Genomic DNA, 16,938 nt, shown 5'->3' on the forward strand with positions numbered 1-16,938 from the left:
TTAGTCCCTCTCAACATTTTCAATACCTCAATAGCCTTTCACTTGTTTCGTGTACGTTTGTACGTTTATCTTCCGGACCTCTCGGTTTCCAGGTGTTTCGCGTAATGTGTTTCCTTTGTCATGACCCATTTTCACGAGTGTGTGCCGTTCCTTCTTCCATTAAACTCACCCAGTGTCGAAATCTCTTCTGTTTCCAGAGGCTTTTGACCGTGAGTACAAGGTGGCCTATGATAAGCTCAGCCCTGAGCAGCTGAAAGCCCTGGACAGGATCGATGCTCCACCCAGCAACAGCGTCCAGTGGTGCCAGAAGTGCTTTGGGGCCCCAGTCATCTGACAAGGTTGTGACTGGACCTGAAGGAACTGAACCACTAGAGCAACATCGGCCTGGCGCTGACCAGTGCAGGGCAATGGCGGAGCCCCTACCCTCTCAGGGCAGGTGGAGGGAGATAATACTTGTTGAATTATTTTGAAAAGTCTGGAACATCACCCAAAGATAGACAAAGATGGTACTTTTTTAGTGAAACCTTTTGCTTCTGCCTCATTACAATATACGTCATCATCAACCTAGACTTGAAACCGTTCTTTTGTTGGTCCTACAGAAAAAAAAATTCTGTTGTAAAAATGTCATAAATCATGCTTTTCTAGTTGCCCTGTGCTTCTAGATGTATTACCGTATAGAATAAAATCTCTTTGAAGAAATAACTTTTTCTTTAGTAATAAACTCAAAAGCAGGTGTTTTCACCTCCCAAGCAAATCATCAAAGGACAACAGGTAGATGAATCTTTAACTAAAAAAAATCCAGCACATTCTTTTCCAGCATGGGATTATAACTGGGTTAGAGTGAGTTTTTCCTTGATTTCCTTGCTTTTTGAGGAGCCTCCTGGTAGTGTGCACATTCTCTAAAATACATGTGAAGAGTCACAATGGCTGTACCTCTAACTCCTGACCAAGATATCACTGAAGCTTCACGTCCCTAAACTCGCGATGGACCTTACGCAATTAGAAATAATAAGAAAGCAAGGCCTGAAAAAAATATTTTGCACTTTCATGTGAATGGCTGTTTGGTGGTTTTCCATTGGCGTCGAATGGTTTTTGTATTTTTTTTTTTATTGACAACGAATCTGAACCAGGGTTGCCTTTTCAATGAGAGCTCTCGCCTTCTCCCTTCTAGTTGTGTACAAGATTCAGTCTTAAGAAAGTGACCTCTCTGCAGTGTTCACTGCACCTTCAGTTTTCTATTACTTGATTGAGGGAGAGGGACCGGAGATATTTTTATACTGTTGTATATAGTGTAGTGGACACTCAAGTAGAATGGGGAGTGGAGTTGAGTAGACTGTTAAGTTAACAAATACTGACTGTACCTGTAGACAATCAGTCTGATTTGTAAGAACATTCCAGCTCAAGTTCGTGTTGTGCATTACCTGTCTCGGCACTGCTTGCCTACAGTACGTGTTACAGACAGTTTGTCAATGAGATAATCTGACCTTATTGTCTGATCACTGTGAGCGTTAGGGCCGTTTTTACCAAGGGCAGAGGCGAACCTTAAGGGAAACAATTAAATAGAAAAACTACTGAAAAAAATCAGTTCTCTTCTACAAGTATTGTACCTCCAATCGGGCTTTTTGCTGTACAATTCCTGTCTGAAATTGCACCCTTTCCCTTGAACACATTAATAACGAGACCAACAGGAAGAATTTTTTTCTTACCCAACTGCAGCTGCAAGCTTTAGTTTTGAAGAATGCAGCTTGGTCACTTTTCTGAGGGTTCGATGAACTGTGTAATTGAAAATCAAATCATATCGATTTTAAACTGCAAATCAAATGGTTTTCATGACAAAAAAAAAAAAGTGCTTTTGGTAAACTAGATGAGGAGCTGCCACTCCTGGCCCTTGAAGGGCGGCAAACTTCAAGGTTTTTGTTTCGGCAAAGTTCTCAGTGACACAACTGAGCCCTTAACTGACTTCATAATAGAATGAATTTGAGCTGTTTGCAGCTTTTCAGCATGTTGGAGGTTGCCTTTTAACTATCGCATTTCATGAATAAAATAAACTTCCAAATGTTTGATTAAAAAAAAAACCTCTAGATTATTCCAATCAGTCGACTTGTTAGTTCAAGCAAGGCTTCAGTTGGGTAATGAGGCTCACCTGGAAGGAAAGCCAGCAGCTGTATGGGCCTCCAGACTCCAGAACTGGGAGCCTTTGCTCTAGAGATCATATGAGCTCCTCCTTGCTTGAAGGAGTTTTTTTTATACATTGCATTTATAGACAATGAGAAATTCCCCCTTTAAAAGCTTTTGACACCAGTGTGATCCTAACCAGTCCACGTGTTGGTTTTGGGGACAGTCTAGCCTTTGGAATAGAAACGCATTGCGGTAATGTGTAACTTTTTTTCACTATTTGGATTTTTGTTGGATTGCCAGAAAACCTAATAGATGTTATCATGAGCTGAGATCTCTTCAGCACCTTCACATTTTAACCTAGAAGGGGTTTCTGCTGTAGTTTGTGAGCTTGGCAAGTCATGTCCTGGAGTGGCTGTAAACTGGCGTGAGATCAGATCTCCCTCAAGGAAATTTCTAAAAAGTGTCTATTTTCCTCTCAAGATATGCTTGTATGTGTGTGTGTATGTAAAGAGGAAATTAGAGAGTAATGAGACAGAAAGCTGGCTTCTTGAAGCAAGACAAAATTCAAGGTGTTTCTGTTCATGCTAGACTGTCCAAACATTAAGCATGTGATCAAGTTGAGTACCATTACATCTTTAAAAGCTGTTTTAGGGATACTCAAACTATCCCCTCATGACACTCACTTCGGGTGTATTAATGTAGTTAACCATTCTTAGAAACAGGAAAAGCGTGAACGATCGATTTTATTTGTTGTTGAGAATATTGTTATTAAAATTGTCAAATTGCACTGCTCTGCTTGGATTTGTACATAAAAATGCCCATGCAGGGCTGGTTTTACTTTTGAAACATCATGATATCAAGTGATTCCAGCACATATTAAATTGTATATTTTATCTTTTCTTTCACTTAGAGATGATGCGCTCTTTAGAATTTGTATAGTGGAGCCGCCTCTTTTCAGAAAATGTTTAGTGTATCCTTCCAAGTCCTGTCTAGTGTACGTGAATTTGTCTATACAGAACTGAAATGCAATAAATCAGCGTTCTGGTTTAACACACTTTTCTCTTACTGGCGTCTTTTCATGGGGAAGGGATCTGTCTACACAGGTAGAAAATGGATTATCTTTCTAAAAGCTTTCCCTTTTTCTTTTCTGCTTTACTGTTGAAAGTCCAATTGTGCCATGGGTTTATGTCACACAAAACACACAACAAGCTGACCTATGCCTTGTGTTTCTCTGTCCTGTAGTCATTTCTGCTGCCCATGAGATTTGCGGAGTTAATTTTCTCTTAATGACACTCATTCATATAACTATGATGTTAATGTATTTAAAAAAGGTCGTTTTAAATTGTTAAATGTTCAGTTCCAAAAAGTATAATGCAATTCGTTTCCAATGATCTTCAGGTCCATTGTATTACTACCCCCTGCAATTCCTTCGTCCTTCACAAGAGAAGGATGTAGAAGCATCAGGTGAGTGGACCTTGTTCTGGTTTTGTATTTGCTGAAGCATTTTTAGAATAAGTAGATTAAGTACCTTTTACTTTCGAACATCTAGCTTTATAACTATCACCCTGCAACTCATAATTGGCGACCTACTGAATCTCAGCATGTGTGTACCTGGATGGGAGACCTCCTGGACAAAACTAATGTTGCTACTGAAGAGATGTGAGAGCAGTAAGGGGGGATCACTCTGTGGTCTGTGCAGATCCTAATGCCCACCAATTGTATAGGGATGGGGACACTATACTGTAAAAAAAAGTGCAGTCTTTCAGATAAGATGTACAATTTAGATCCCAACTCAACATGGTCATTAAAAAATCCCAGGGCACTTCTAGAAAAGGATAGGGGTGTTATGCTGGTGTCCCGGCCCAATTTCCCCCTTGGCCTTTACTAATCATAGCTTCATATTACCTGTAAAGTACTTTGGAGTGAAAAGCTCTATGTATGTCTAAGGGATTACTAACTTAAGCCATTTGACTGCTGGTTGGGTATGACTCTTGGTGTGTGAGGCTGCAACCACACTGCTGATGTAATTTTAAGAGCCAGAAAATGAACCCTTTTGGATTATAAGATTAGTTAGCCTGTACCAAGACAGCCGAGACTGTGGAGGAATGTGGATCAGGCACAAACCACACACAGCAATTTGGCCCAAGTTACTGGACATCAGTAACCCCTCTCCTCAATTGAGGGCGTTGATCTTGGTTTCACAAAACACCTCACCACAGGTGTATTGTTCCCTACGAACAAATTATTTGATGTTCACATACAGCTCTCTAAAATACTTTTCTATGTACTTTATACAGGTTTTTAAATCAATTCTGTTCTCTTGCACTGTGTGAACTCCACACATGCGTTTCATCTCCTGAGAAATTTAAACCTCCAACCATGGTCTCGTTATTATGAAAAACGTATGTATTTGATACAGATGGGCAAATGTTATGAAGTTACAGGAATGCCACATTTTTGTGTAATTATTTTTTCATGTCTTACTATATTAAAATGTTTGCCAGGGAAAACAATCCTAAAATGATTAATCTATAATGAATGTAAATATTAATTTCATATAAATTACTTAATAGAATTCAGCACAGACAAAGCTGGTAAATTCCTCATAAATAAAAGGTCTCGGGCCTTAACTGCACACTAAATCAGAGTATCCGATAATCCCAAAATACAGAATTCACTTCATACTTGAGAATAATCCCCTTGAAAGCATTATGCCAACTAGAACCCAAGCCTTGTATGCACAACATCCTGATGTATGAATTCCACACAAACACCTCCACGCTGAAAGGTTCAGCAAAACATTTTATTTGTTTTTTACACAGTAAAGACTTTACTTCTGGCTGGATTCGGACTTGGAAGTGGAGGCTCTCAGAGAGGAAAGGCGACGTCTCTTGGCAATCTGTTCCTGACGTTTCTCCTTTGCTTCCTACCAAGAAAATCAAAAAGACAATTGTTACAAAAAAACAGGCCTGAAGTGGTCAAATAATTTGAGAACAGCAATTCAGATGCAGACAGGACTAAACTCCAAGGAATCACAAAATGCACAACACTGTACACCAGGAATCACCAAATCCTGGTCCTGGAGAGCCCTTATCTTTTTTTTCAGACTAGGACCAATTTAAAGTTATTGATCAAGGCAGAAAACAGATGGTTCAGATAAGGGAACCCCTGGCCCCTTAGGCTTAAGGTATTTGGATTTTTATAATGGTTTCCAAATTATACATGTAATCAATCACCATTAAAGCCTTCCAGATCTTTTAGCAACCAATGAATTAAGGATCTGCCTATAAAACCTGTTGTATCGGGGCTCTTCAGGACAAGGGCTGGAGAGCTCTGTTGTAGACTCCATCAGTGAAGAGCACATCATTGACAATAGCTCTCAGGACATTAATGCCCATTTCTCCACTAATTATCCACACAAAAACCAGCACAACACACAACCGATGCGTTTGGTACTCTGATTTTCAGAGACTCTACTACCATCATTCTGATTAAATTACAAAAGCTGTGCAAACATTTTACCACTACCGTGTACAACTTAAAACGTTTTTCTTGGAACGTGGTATAGAAAGAGATCTGATACTCCTCTGTGAATTCAAAACAGACAAGAACCACAAGAATGATCTGAAAACATCTCACATTAAAAATGTAATTTAATAATCATAAAAAGCAGCATATAATCACTTTCGACAGGCTGTCCTAGTAGATTGCAGAAGCCAGAAATACAGATCGGCCAGAAATGTGCAGCCTTTCCTCGGGGCCAGAGGAAAACAGGACCGAGAGGGCAGGAGCGGCTCACCTTCATCCTCTTGGCCAGCAGCTTGGCGTAGTCGGAAGCCTCCTCCTTGTTCTTCTGGGTGCGCTGCTTCTTCAGAGCGATGCGCCGGCGCTTGTGCTGCAGCACGCGGGGGGTCACCAGACGCTGGATCTTGGGGGCCTTGGTTCTGGGTTTCTTACCTGAGAGGGTTGAGGAAGACATGAAGCACTTACAACAGCAACAGCATCACCTCCTTAATACATGTTAAGATGTAGATGTACATTAATGGAGACACCATTTATTTACGCCCCCCCACCCCAATTTAATTTCAGTACTAAGGGGGGAAGGAAAAATACTCTGAACTGGACAAAAGGAAAGCACACCGATTTGCTCATAGTCCCCTTGAGGAACAACATACCAAATATACCTACAGTCGTGAATATTCAACTTTTGTACCTAGAGAGCAGCTGCACAAATGAGTGAAGGTGTCAATTTAGTTTAACAACATTAACATTTACAGTCTTCCCTTTAACAAGTTCCTTCCACCAGTGACTTACTGAAAACAGAGACTGTAAATTAATTTAAAGACAGGAAACCAAAGTTTTCAGTGGGATCCTCACCATTTAACATGCTAAAAGTGAGGAATAGTCAACTACCTGGTGTCTCGTATCATAAGCCACCAATGATCAAAATGTTCATTTGAGGAATCATTTTGCCGGTATTTTTCAATACTAAATTTCAGACTTAATGCTATCAACGCACAAGTTTGTTTTAATTCACTCTCAACAGTTTATTACAGAACGGCCCTTCATACACCTGGTGTCATGTTTTCAACAACTGTAAGGTTCAGCTGACCTGAAGACAGAATGTGTCCTTTTAATATTTGAAATGTAGCACATTTTTAAAATGTGTTAGCCAGTATAGAACAAGGGGTGAATGCCCAAACTGGGTTGATCCAATTAGCAGTTTGGAAGGGATCTGTGTATTAAACTACCCCCTCTTCCAGATTTGCACCACTAGACCAGTGGTTCGTACCCTTGACATTCCAGATTTTTTACAAATGATCCAAAACACTAAGTAAAGGCACATTAAAGACTACTTTGTTTAACCAAACCCTTGGTATTTTAAAATACACATTCAAAGTGTGTAATATTTCATGTATTCTAAAAGAGAATCATCTTAATTTTGCAATAAAACTTTCCTTCTACAGTTACATTTTAGGTTTAAAGAACTGATCTACTCCAATGTTTTTGATAAGAGGTCCGAGAACAGATTGTTTTAACCAAAGGGGTACAAGCTGCAGTAAAGGTTAAGAACAACTGATCTAGGCTCTCACACAGTCCGGTCAGTTACGATACCAAAAAAGGAGGATCACCAAACGCTGTAGTATGTACAAAGGAAAATCAGAAGGATCGACATGGCAGTTGTCATTTAATGCATTAAAGTACCAAAAATACCATACACATAAATAAAACTATACATGCAAAATGTGAATTAAATTCCCTCACTTTAAATTCTATGCTTCTAACTTCACATTCTAACACTGTCTTACATTACTGCTTAAAATATTTCCTAGAAGGAGGTAAGTGATGTCAACAATCTTTTTTCCCCAAATCTAACTCTTACTCATAGGTAGCCTCTGCAAGTAACAGCACATGCTCTGCGCACTAGAGCGCTGTCATCATGAACAATATCTTTGTCAAGAGCATCATCAGATTAATTGTTCCCCACCACATCACACCTCTCCACTTCTCCAGTGTCTATAGCCTGGCCCCTTTCCACCAGTGGACTCGCAAACAGGCACTGCCAGGAGTGACGAGCACTGTATACACTGTCACCTGACTATGAATCCCATTCTGTGGAGATCGTACCCAGGATTGGGGAAAAAAAAAACAGTTGACTGCAGTTTTATCCACGGTTGTCCCTTGCTTATCTTACTCCCTTGGATTTCCATCTTTGACACCACTGCTCACTAAAACTCCCATCAAATGCTGGAATGTTATATGCTTAAGCCATGGGCCACATCTGTGTGGAAGACTTGCTTTAAAAAATTAAGTGGCCCTTATCCAGGTGTTAACATTTTTTGTGCATTACCTGTAAGTCATTAATATAAATAACATTTAGAGAAAGCTGGCAGCATGTAAATCATTTGTACATTTGAAACTCAGAATTGACTATTTAGAGAGCTCCCTTTTAATACAGCAGCAGCAGTAATATGATTACTTTGCAATACTACTAAAAATCTACATACGATTGAACCATATATTGTCAAAAACAAATGCTAAACTCTGACAGCAACAGCCCAGCCCTGAGTTACAGACACGTCCTCTCGTGAGACAGCCCGAAGGTATTTCACTCGTGTGTGAGCCTGGTACTGTGCACTGTGATGCACGAACCCACTGCTGCAGCTCACTCACCTTCCTTGGTCAGGGGCCTCCTCACCACATACTGCCGCACATCATCCTCCTTGGACAAGTTGAAAAGCTTGCGGATCTTGCTGGCCCTCTTGGGACCCAGGCGGCGAGGGACAGTGTTGTCAGTCAGTCCAGGGATGTCCTTCTCGCCTGGAGCACAAAGCTGCATTTCAGCCAAATGACTCACATCAACAACACAAATCCTGAGTACAGCTTTTAAGCATCTTATTGCTTTTACCCCAAGCACCACTTTAAACCCACATCAGTAATACATGAAAAGAGAAAATGCCCCTCCCCCTTAATATTAATGCATGATTTTAAATCATTATCAGCCAAGTTAATGCAGGAAAAACAACATTCCAAGACTTACACTCCATCTATTTTATTACCACTTCTTGTAATTCAGGGTCACAGGGAAGCTGGAACCTGCCCTGGCAAGTAACAGGAGCAAGGCAGGGTACCCCCTTGAACATACGCCAGTCCATCACAGTGCAGAACCGCAGACAAGCACTCACTCACACTTAAGGCCAGTTTACCCACAAGCTTATTATCCCACCAATATGTTCCAAGACTGTGACAGGAAACTGAAGCACCTGGAGGAAAACCAGATGAACCAGGGGAGGACATACAAACTCCACACACACACATTACCCCAGGTCTGCATTGGAATCTGAAGCCCCTGCGCCGCGAGGCAGCGATGCCACCAGGCTGTCTAACTTAACAGTCCAATAACAGAAAACTGGAAGTACATTTCTAGTGGGGTGGCATACACCAAATAGAGACTTGTGAGTGAACTGTAACTACACCCAATACCCGTCCAGAAAAACACCCGTCTCCAGAAAGGACAGGATTCTCCACACTGCCAGCCTACACTGGGACAGCAAAAACCTGCTCAATCCTCAGCGAAGGGCTGGGAAAGACAAGGCGACAAGGCACAGAGCAATGCCACTTCCTTGGCCACCCTGCTCAGAACTCCGAGCTGCCGCACAGGGAGAGCTCAGGCCCTACCTTTCTTGATGATGACCAGGTTGAGCACACTGAGGTTGGCGTCGACGATGCAGCCGCGCACGGACTTGCGCTTGCGCTCGCCGGTCCGCCGGGGGCGGTAGCAGGAGTGGCCCTTGCTGAGCAGCAGGCGCACGCGGCCGGTGGTCAGCACGCCCTGCTTCATGGGGAAGCCCTGCTTGTCGTTGCCCCCGCTGATGCGCACCACGTAGCCCTGCAACCACAAGGACGCTGCCAGTCTGTTGTACCCACTGCCACCTGAGCAGCACGCACGCGGACGAGTGGTGGTGGAAGGGAGTCCCCATTACCTGTAAAGCGCTTTGAGTGGAGTGTCCAGAAAAAGCGCTTTATAAGTTTAAGCAATTATTATTCTTACTATGAGGCACTTCGGCTCCAGGGACTCCTGCTTCCAGCTGCTGACCTGATCAGGCACTTTACAACGCTTCAGACCTTTTAAGATGTTGATGCCACAACTCTCTAACTGTTCATACATCAGGCTAGATCAACACTAAGTGATACTTAATAACATGCAAGAGTACATCGTTAACAGCCACTATAATTGCACAGCAGAGAAAACCTTCAGCTGAGCACATATCTGATACTATTAAAAAGCAAGAGGGACAAGCACCTGTTACCAAAACAACTGTCTTCCACTTGCCTGCAAATCATTACTTGGTGATGCTTCACCATATAGGCCCCCGCTGTATTACACCTGAACTCTGAACATAACAAAACTGCTGCCAAGTTTCCAAAATATTCTTCTCACACTTCATCGTACAGGGATGGCAGGATTTAAATATGCCCTATAAACCTTTTAATGGATTATAGCGCTCACAAACATGGGCCTAAAGGGTTCCTAGATCGCAAAAATGTCTAAATCAAGACTCTTTTCACTTGCTTAGTGCCACCTGATCACTGGGCGGAGAAAGGTCTGCCACCACAATCTCACCTTCCACTCATCGCCCAGGGGATCAGCAGCCACCTCAGTAGCCATGCGCTTCTCGTAGAAGGTACGCAGTTTGCGCTCATCGTCGACTTCAATCAGCTTCTGGCAGCCAGTGGCCGGGAAAGAGATGTTCAGCTGGGAAGAATGACCAAAAAAAAAACACATTCAGGAGGGAGATCACTTCACAGGAGGGTTGCAAGTAGGCGCAGCTGTAACGAACGCTTCCCACCAGAGCTCAGTCACCTGGAGCTCGATGTAGTCTTCTTGTCTGAACAGATGGGAGTAAAGTGATTCTGCCCGCATGCCAATAAGTACATCAACATCAAAACACTTTGTCATTCTGCACCACGGCTTGTAAATGGCGACTTCACCTACATTTCTGACACCCGGTGAGGAAACCGGGCCACAGCATGAGTTTGAACATAGCGTCACGTCTACCAATGCAACAGAGAGCGTTTCGCAAGAAAACTTGCTTTTAGACGGTTAATGTCATCAAATCGACCAACGACTCTGTCTTAAAAACACCATGCTGTAATTAATCCTGGGTGGTAAGAACTCGAGCCCTACGATCACACAGTGGTACTGCATGCCACATTTAATCACAGCTCAAGAGACTGTGTTCTTGCAAAATAAAAACAGACCCATTCAGGCTCAGCTCACGATCCAAGCGGTTTTTGTGACTAGTTCGACTTTACCTCATATTTAACTGAATGTTCCCACAGTCGTGGCAGACGGCCTGTTGCAATTCCAGTATTTCATCAATGCTGCTAATGAACTGAAAGTGCACACAGGCTGACGGTGGTTTAAAATAGTATTAATGGACTACGAAAATTCAAGAAACTTCACATCTTCCACAACGGCCCATAACTTAGCCTCCGCTGCCCCATGCCAGAGAAAAACTCGAAGGGTACACATTTTCCCTATCAGGAGGCAGCCATCTTTAACACTAGGTCTGTAAACCGCTGGTGGAGCAGATCAAAATCCACAAACATCTCTTACTTCTAAACTCCAATCCTCAACTTCACCACTGAATTCGTGTAAGGGAAAGTGTACAAATACTATTTTGGGAGGTATGTCGAAATAAATATCAGTCAAAACACGATAAAATAAAAAATAAACGCTCCTCACCTTCATTATGAGGGACTGACGCTGATCTTGTCCGCCACCGAAAAGAGACCGGACTTCCGCCACACACACTCACATAGCCACGCGGCCCTATCGCGAGATTATAGAAATGCCTCATGGTGAGATTTGGAGTTGTTGTTACATTAACTGTATAAAATCCATGTAATTCCTAAACTCAGATTATTTGTGTGATCGACTGTTATTATTATCGTTTCAAGCGATCCAACACGACCAGGGGCTTTAATCACATATTAAATAAAAAAAACAGGGTTGTGTTGAAACACTGGCTTTCTGATTTAGCTTGACGTTCTCGTACTGAGGTGCAGTCATCCAAGATGTAAACATTCTGACTCTAGAAATAGCTATAAAAGCAGCATTAATAATCGGTCGATTGTCGGTGAGACATTACCATTGAACAAAGTTATTAACGAGAAAGAGATGGATTTAACCTCCCATTTCATTACCTGTATCGGTTTTTAAACTTTGTGAGTGTTGCCCCCGAAATTCGTTTCTAACGTGTTTGTGCTTTTGTACGGACTGCCAAAGCAGATTTCTGTTCACGGAACATATTTTAGCACTCTTGTGCTATCCCCAGTGCTTGATTCTACGGGGATTTAAACTTAAAGAGATTTTAACAGTGGCAGTGGGTCTCCACACTGTTCTTTTCAGGTTTTCTTCCCCCAATCCATTTCAGAATCTCCTGCCCATCGTGTTCAGCGAATTGGAATGGAAGACTCCTCTGGCAATAATCTATGTACCAACGGGTTTAGTGAATCTCACCTTGCACAAATTCATGCAGCCTGTTCTTAGCAGAATATCTGAGATGATCACTAAAATGAAACTCGATTTTTTGCAGTTTTCTGGCTTTTTGACAAGTGGCATGTCGTTGCTACCTTGCCGCACTGGGGCCTTGGGTGCAATTCCTGGGGTTCTCTCTGTGTGGAGTTTGTATGTTCTCCCTGTGGGTTTCCTCTGGGTGCTCCAGTTTCCTCCCACAGTGCAAAGACGTGCTCGTAGGTTAGTCGGCATCTGGAAAAATTGGCTCTGAAATTGAGCGTGCGTGTCTGTGTGTGCCATGTAACAGACTGGCATCCCGTTCAGGGCCTATCCCATCAAGCAATGGGCCTGCGTACTGGATTAAGCGGTAAGAAATGGTGGATGGGTGGAGGCCCATTATCAGGCACATTCTCAATGAATCATTAAGATATCAGTAACCTGCAGTTATTATGGCTGTGCTTAGCCTCCAGACAGCAAGATCTGTAGTTGCTGTCAGTCCAGTTCTTTTTATTGTCTATATATTACCACTGAGTCGAATTCTTTGTATGAACCTACATTTAATTTCTAAACCGATTTTACACATTTATGTTGAAACAAAGCCTGACATTAATTATGCATTGACTGCTTGTTACACTGCTTAGATAAGTTTTGTTGCTTCCGTTTTTAAAAATCTAAAAAGCACACAGTTATGCAGATTGGATCTCCTTATCCACTCCACAAATGTGCCAGCCTTAGTTATCTAATGCAGTCCAAGGACTTCAGTAAGGAATGCTGGCATCATCTCTGATCCTTGGATTTAAAGCTTATGTTTCAAGGACATGACAGTCTTTTTTTTTCTACTGCAGATTTGGTCTTTTATTGCGATTAGAGTGCAGTTCTGGCGGTATCCTGTATCTAAATATGTTCTTAACACGAAGCAGAATGTTCAGAACTCAGCTGCTCAGATCTCAACTAACAACAAAATGCATGAGAGTCTATTTCACCTGTTTGAGCTTTTTTTCTCAGTGACTTCCTTTGAGAATAAAATCTAAAATAATGCTGTTCAACTTTAAGAGCCCAAATAGTTTTCTTATCGCTGTTGACTACATCAGTGTAATGTTAATTCCATTCATACTGTACCTACAGTATATATGGGTATGTGCATGTCACCTATGCTCTTTAATGCTGGCCTTTCACAAATTTCACAAAAACAAGGCTCAAGAAGACTGTGTGTTGCAAGCCTACGGAATGATGTCCTGGCTTATATCATATCAGATATTGCACATCAGTCAGCTTTTCAAATCCTATCTTGAAGTTCACTTTTATAGTCTAGCTCTAGGCTATTAATTATGTGCTGTCTGATTTTCAGATGTTCTTTGCCCTGAACCAAGCATATAATAATAATAATAATAATAATAATAATAATAATAATAATAATAATAATAATAATAATAATAATAACATTCCTTACATTTACTTAGTACTTTTGTGGAAACTTCAGGCTTTACAGGTAATTGGGACTCCTTTCCACCACCACCAATGTGCAGCCCCACCTGGATGATGCGATGAGTAGCTGAAAGTGCACCGGTATGTTCACCACACAACAGCTGTCGATGGACGTGAGAAAAGTTGTCAAGCCAGATGGAGATTATTAGGAGGCCATTATTGGTAAAGGCTAACAAATTAACTCACAAATGAAAGGATTTAGATGTGGAATTGTCCATTCAGCAGCACAGGATAATAATAAGTGCATAGAGAAATAAAAGACATCTGGAAAGTTCATTGGTGTACTATAAGGATATTGAGCTAGGGCGTCATAGGTATTCTGCAATGGACTGGCATCCCATCCAGAGTGTATCCCACCTTGCACCTGTTGCTTTCTGGAATAGGCTTTGGAATCCTTTATGATTCTGGATACTGTACTGGATAAAGTGGTTATAAAATGAGTGGATAGATCAGAAGTATTGTTCCTCGGTTTTTCATGTGTCTTGGATGTGAGAATGCATTTTCTTTGGCATGTCGTTTAATTCCTTATGTAACAAGAATTAAGAAAAAAACAAATAGCATTATCATAACTTAGTATAATTTTGTGTAGTTCAGAAACTCAAGGGTGAAAATATTTGAAACACCTAATGGAAACCATTTGTTTTCTTTACTACAATCTGGCTTTGTTTAGATGTCTATGGATCTGAAGAAAAGACCTAGAATAGTTCTTGTTCGTTTTGGAGGACTCAATGAAGATGTGTTCATAGATTTGACATTTCATCTAAATTTAGTGTTTTTGTTAATTTTTTAATACCTTGTGATTTCTTGCTTTCCAGTGGGTTAACTAAGCAAAAATATTCATTCACCTTTCTGAAGAAAAAATATTTTTTGCATTAGAAAATCCTAGGATTTGATGTTGAGAATGTACTGTAGCAGAGAAAAAATATAAGATACAAATTAATAACTACATTTTTAATACTAACAGTACTTAGTACTTACTACTTACTAACAGTACTTACAGTACTTACTAACAGTACTTAGTACTCTTTCTAAACAAAATCTTTGTTACATTGCTGTAGCAAGTCTTTTCAGTGCTCTGACTTTTCTATAAAGGATAATTCATGAGAGAATGTGTAAGTGTATATTCTTGGCATTATCAGGGTAGGGGGCACCTTTCCTTCCTTTCTGAAGAGTGACCAGTACAAACTGGTAAAGAATCTACTCTGTTCTGCAGTTTCTTTGTAAAAAAACAACCTTTTACTTTAAAACACAAGAATGTCTGTGGAATGCATAACACAGGGAAATATTACCGGATGTTTCCATTGTTGCACCAGAAGCTACAACAGCCTTTTTTTTCTTTGTGGAAGCCTGTAATTAGCCGTTTCCTGCAAAATATCCTCTCTCTTGGAAAATTTATTGTTTCTGTAATACCAGAAGCACATTCCTTACCTAATAGTGCAGATATTGCAGATCATGTTTGTCCAAAAGCTGTGTAAGTCCATGTGCGTGATGGCCTTTAGATAAACTTTGCAGCTTAAAAGCTTAAACCAACAAATTCACAACATTTTTCTCGTAGGTAAATGGTGTATTCATGTACATGAGTGCAAGGAGCACACCCAAAACTGTCAGATGTGGAACGAAGGTGGATAGATCTTTTGATATGTTAACATAACCTCAGTGCTACTAGAGAAAATCTAAACCCCTGACAAAACAGCAATTGTGTAGTAACAGCAGTGTAGCTGGAGACCCATGACCAAATATCCATCCATTCGGTCCTGTTATATCCTCGAGACAGCTCATTCACAACCATTGTCTTTGTTCATCCAACTGTATACATGGGTATCATCAGTATATCCGTGTACAGATCAATTCAGTACATCCAGAATGTCTTGGATTCTTATTTCTCTTAATGCCACAGAAGCCAGGATTAACAGAGTGGCCACAGAGGGCAGAATTAAGCACTGCCTCTATGGGTCTTTGTTAGGCTCATGAAGGGCTCCATGATTTCACAGACAGAATGCATTTTGTCCTAACTGCTCAATGTTCTGGATTGCTTTCAAGGAGGTTTCTGGTTTATAGGAAAATAATATTATTTTCAATCACAGAAAGTGTCTGACACTCTTTTGACAAATTGATAGATTATAAAATCTAGTGCATTTGCACTGTAGCTGTAGATACAGCAATACTTCATTGTGTGCTATGAACATCTGCCCCAGAGCTCTGTAATTCTACCCCCAAGGATATCAGAGAGTCACCTACCCTGCCTGTATTTAAATCTAGACTCAAACCTTCCTGTCAAAAATGCTTTTATTTTATTAGTGTCTGCACTCCATTTTCTGGTGATTTAAAAAAAAAGTTTCTTCTGCTGCTCCTCTGACTGCTTTTGTTCTTTATATACCTGTTCTGTACTTTGCTGTTCTTATAACAGGTTTTTTACACAGGTTGAGATTCCACCTTTAAAGGTGAAAATAAAATGTGGTATTATTACTTGTTCAATGATTCATACACACAATGGGCACACTGATTATTCTTTGACTACATTTAACTAATGATATATACTGTAGATCATTAGTTGTATCTGCACGTATAGATCATAGTATGCTTCATTTAATACCACGTAAACTTTTTTACAAATTTGTTTTAGCTACTGTATATCATTAAATTGTCAGATTGTTGTAAAGGAGGAAGGATGGATGTGAATGTCCAATTCTGCTTGTATGTTTGTAGGGACTTTTTGATTAAAAGTTGTCAACAATACAATTCCATCTCTACGTTTTTGTTTCTTTTCTAAACCAGGAAAGAAATCAATAACCAGAATCTACACATCTTAATTCTTACATTTATTTTATTCTTGTTTTACTAGATAAAGATTTCAACTAGTAATTTGCCAGGGTATTTCCTGAGACCCTTCAAGAGACTCTTGTCGTCTTGAGATGTCTGGGCCATTTTGTGTGAGTAAGTATGTAATAATCTGATAAAGGTATGTTACTGTAGATTGGTTGACCTCTGGTCATTCTTCCTTCAGCTATCCTTACCGATAGTGCATTGATAGTGGCATTACCTTGTTGTCTGATCTTGTCAGATCTCAGCAGCTATAAAATATTGGGACTGGGTCAGTACTAGGATAGGAGACTTCTAAGGAAAACCGGCTTGCCACTGCTGTCTGTGGTGTTGATGGGCCAGAAGGTGATAAACGCTCCCTTCTCAGCCAGAATTTCCAAACCAGTACCCCAGTATGGTAACTGGGGAAACTGTGGAGGAGGAGATGCTGCCCTCAGGATGAGACAGTCAGCTGGGGTCCCGACTTCTTGGTCATTACAAATCCCATGGCA

At 40.8% G+C, this 16,938-nt stretch overlaps 2 protein-coding genes across 2 annotated transcripts in view; one reads left to right on the plus strand and one right to left on the minus strand.

Moving 5' to 3' along the window:
- dennd4c (DENN/MADD domain containing 4C) overlaps positions 1 to 3,172 on the plus strand; it is a 78,038-nt gene extending 74,866 nt beyond the window's left edge. The window contains exon 33 of the mRNA XM_015344929.2: positions 198 to 3,172. Within this exon, the coding sequence (XP_015200415.2) occupies positions 198 to 334 (137 nt within the window). The 3' untranslated portion in view covers positions 335 to 3,172. The remainder of the gene's footprint in view (positions 1 to 197) is intronic.
- A 1,735-nt stretch (positions 3,173 to 4,907) lies between these two features.
- On the minus strand, positions 4,908 to 11,457 carry rps6 (ribosomal protein S6). The gene is made up of 6 exons (XM_069189605.1): positions 11,369 to 11,457; positions 10,244 to 10,375; positions 9,298 to 9,508; positions 8,293 to 8,439; positions 5,918 to 6,075; positions 4,908 to 5,044 (listed from the first exon to the last, which is right to left on the minus strand). The coding sequence occupies exons 1-6, from the start codon at positions 11,372 to 11,374 to the stop codon at positions 4,949 to 4,951; spliced, it is 750 nt and encodes a 249-aa protein (XP_069045706.1). The 5' UTR covers positions 11,375 to 11,457; the 3' UTR covers positions 4,908 to 4,948.
- Positions 11,458 to 16,938: the final 5,481 nt, after the last annotated feature.

Source organism: Lepisosteus oculatus, chromosome 1 (assembly GCF_040954835.1).
Source record: "Lepisosteus oculatus isolate fLepOcu1 chromosome 1, fLepOcu1.hap2, whole genome shotgun sequence".
NCBI lineage: Eukaryota > Metazoa > Chordata > Actinopteri > Semionotiformes > Lepisosteidae > Lepisosteus > Lepisosteus oculatus.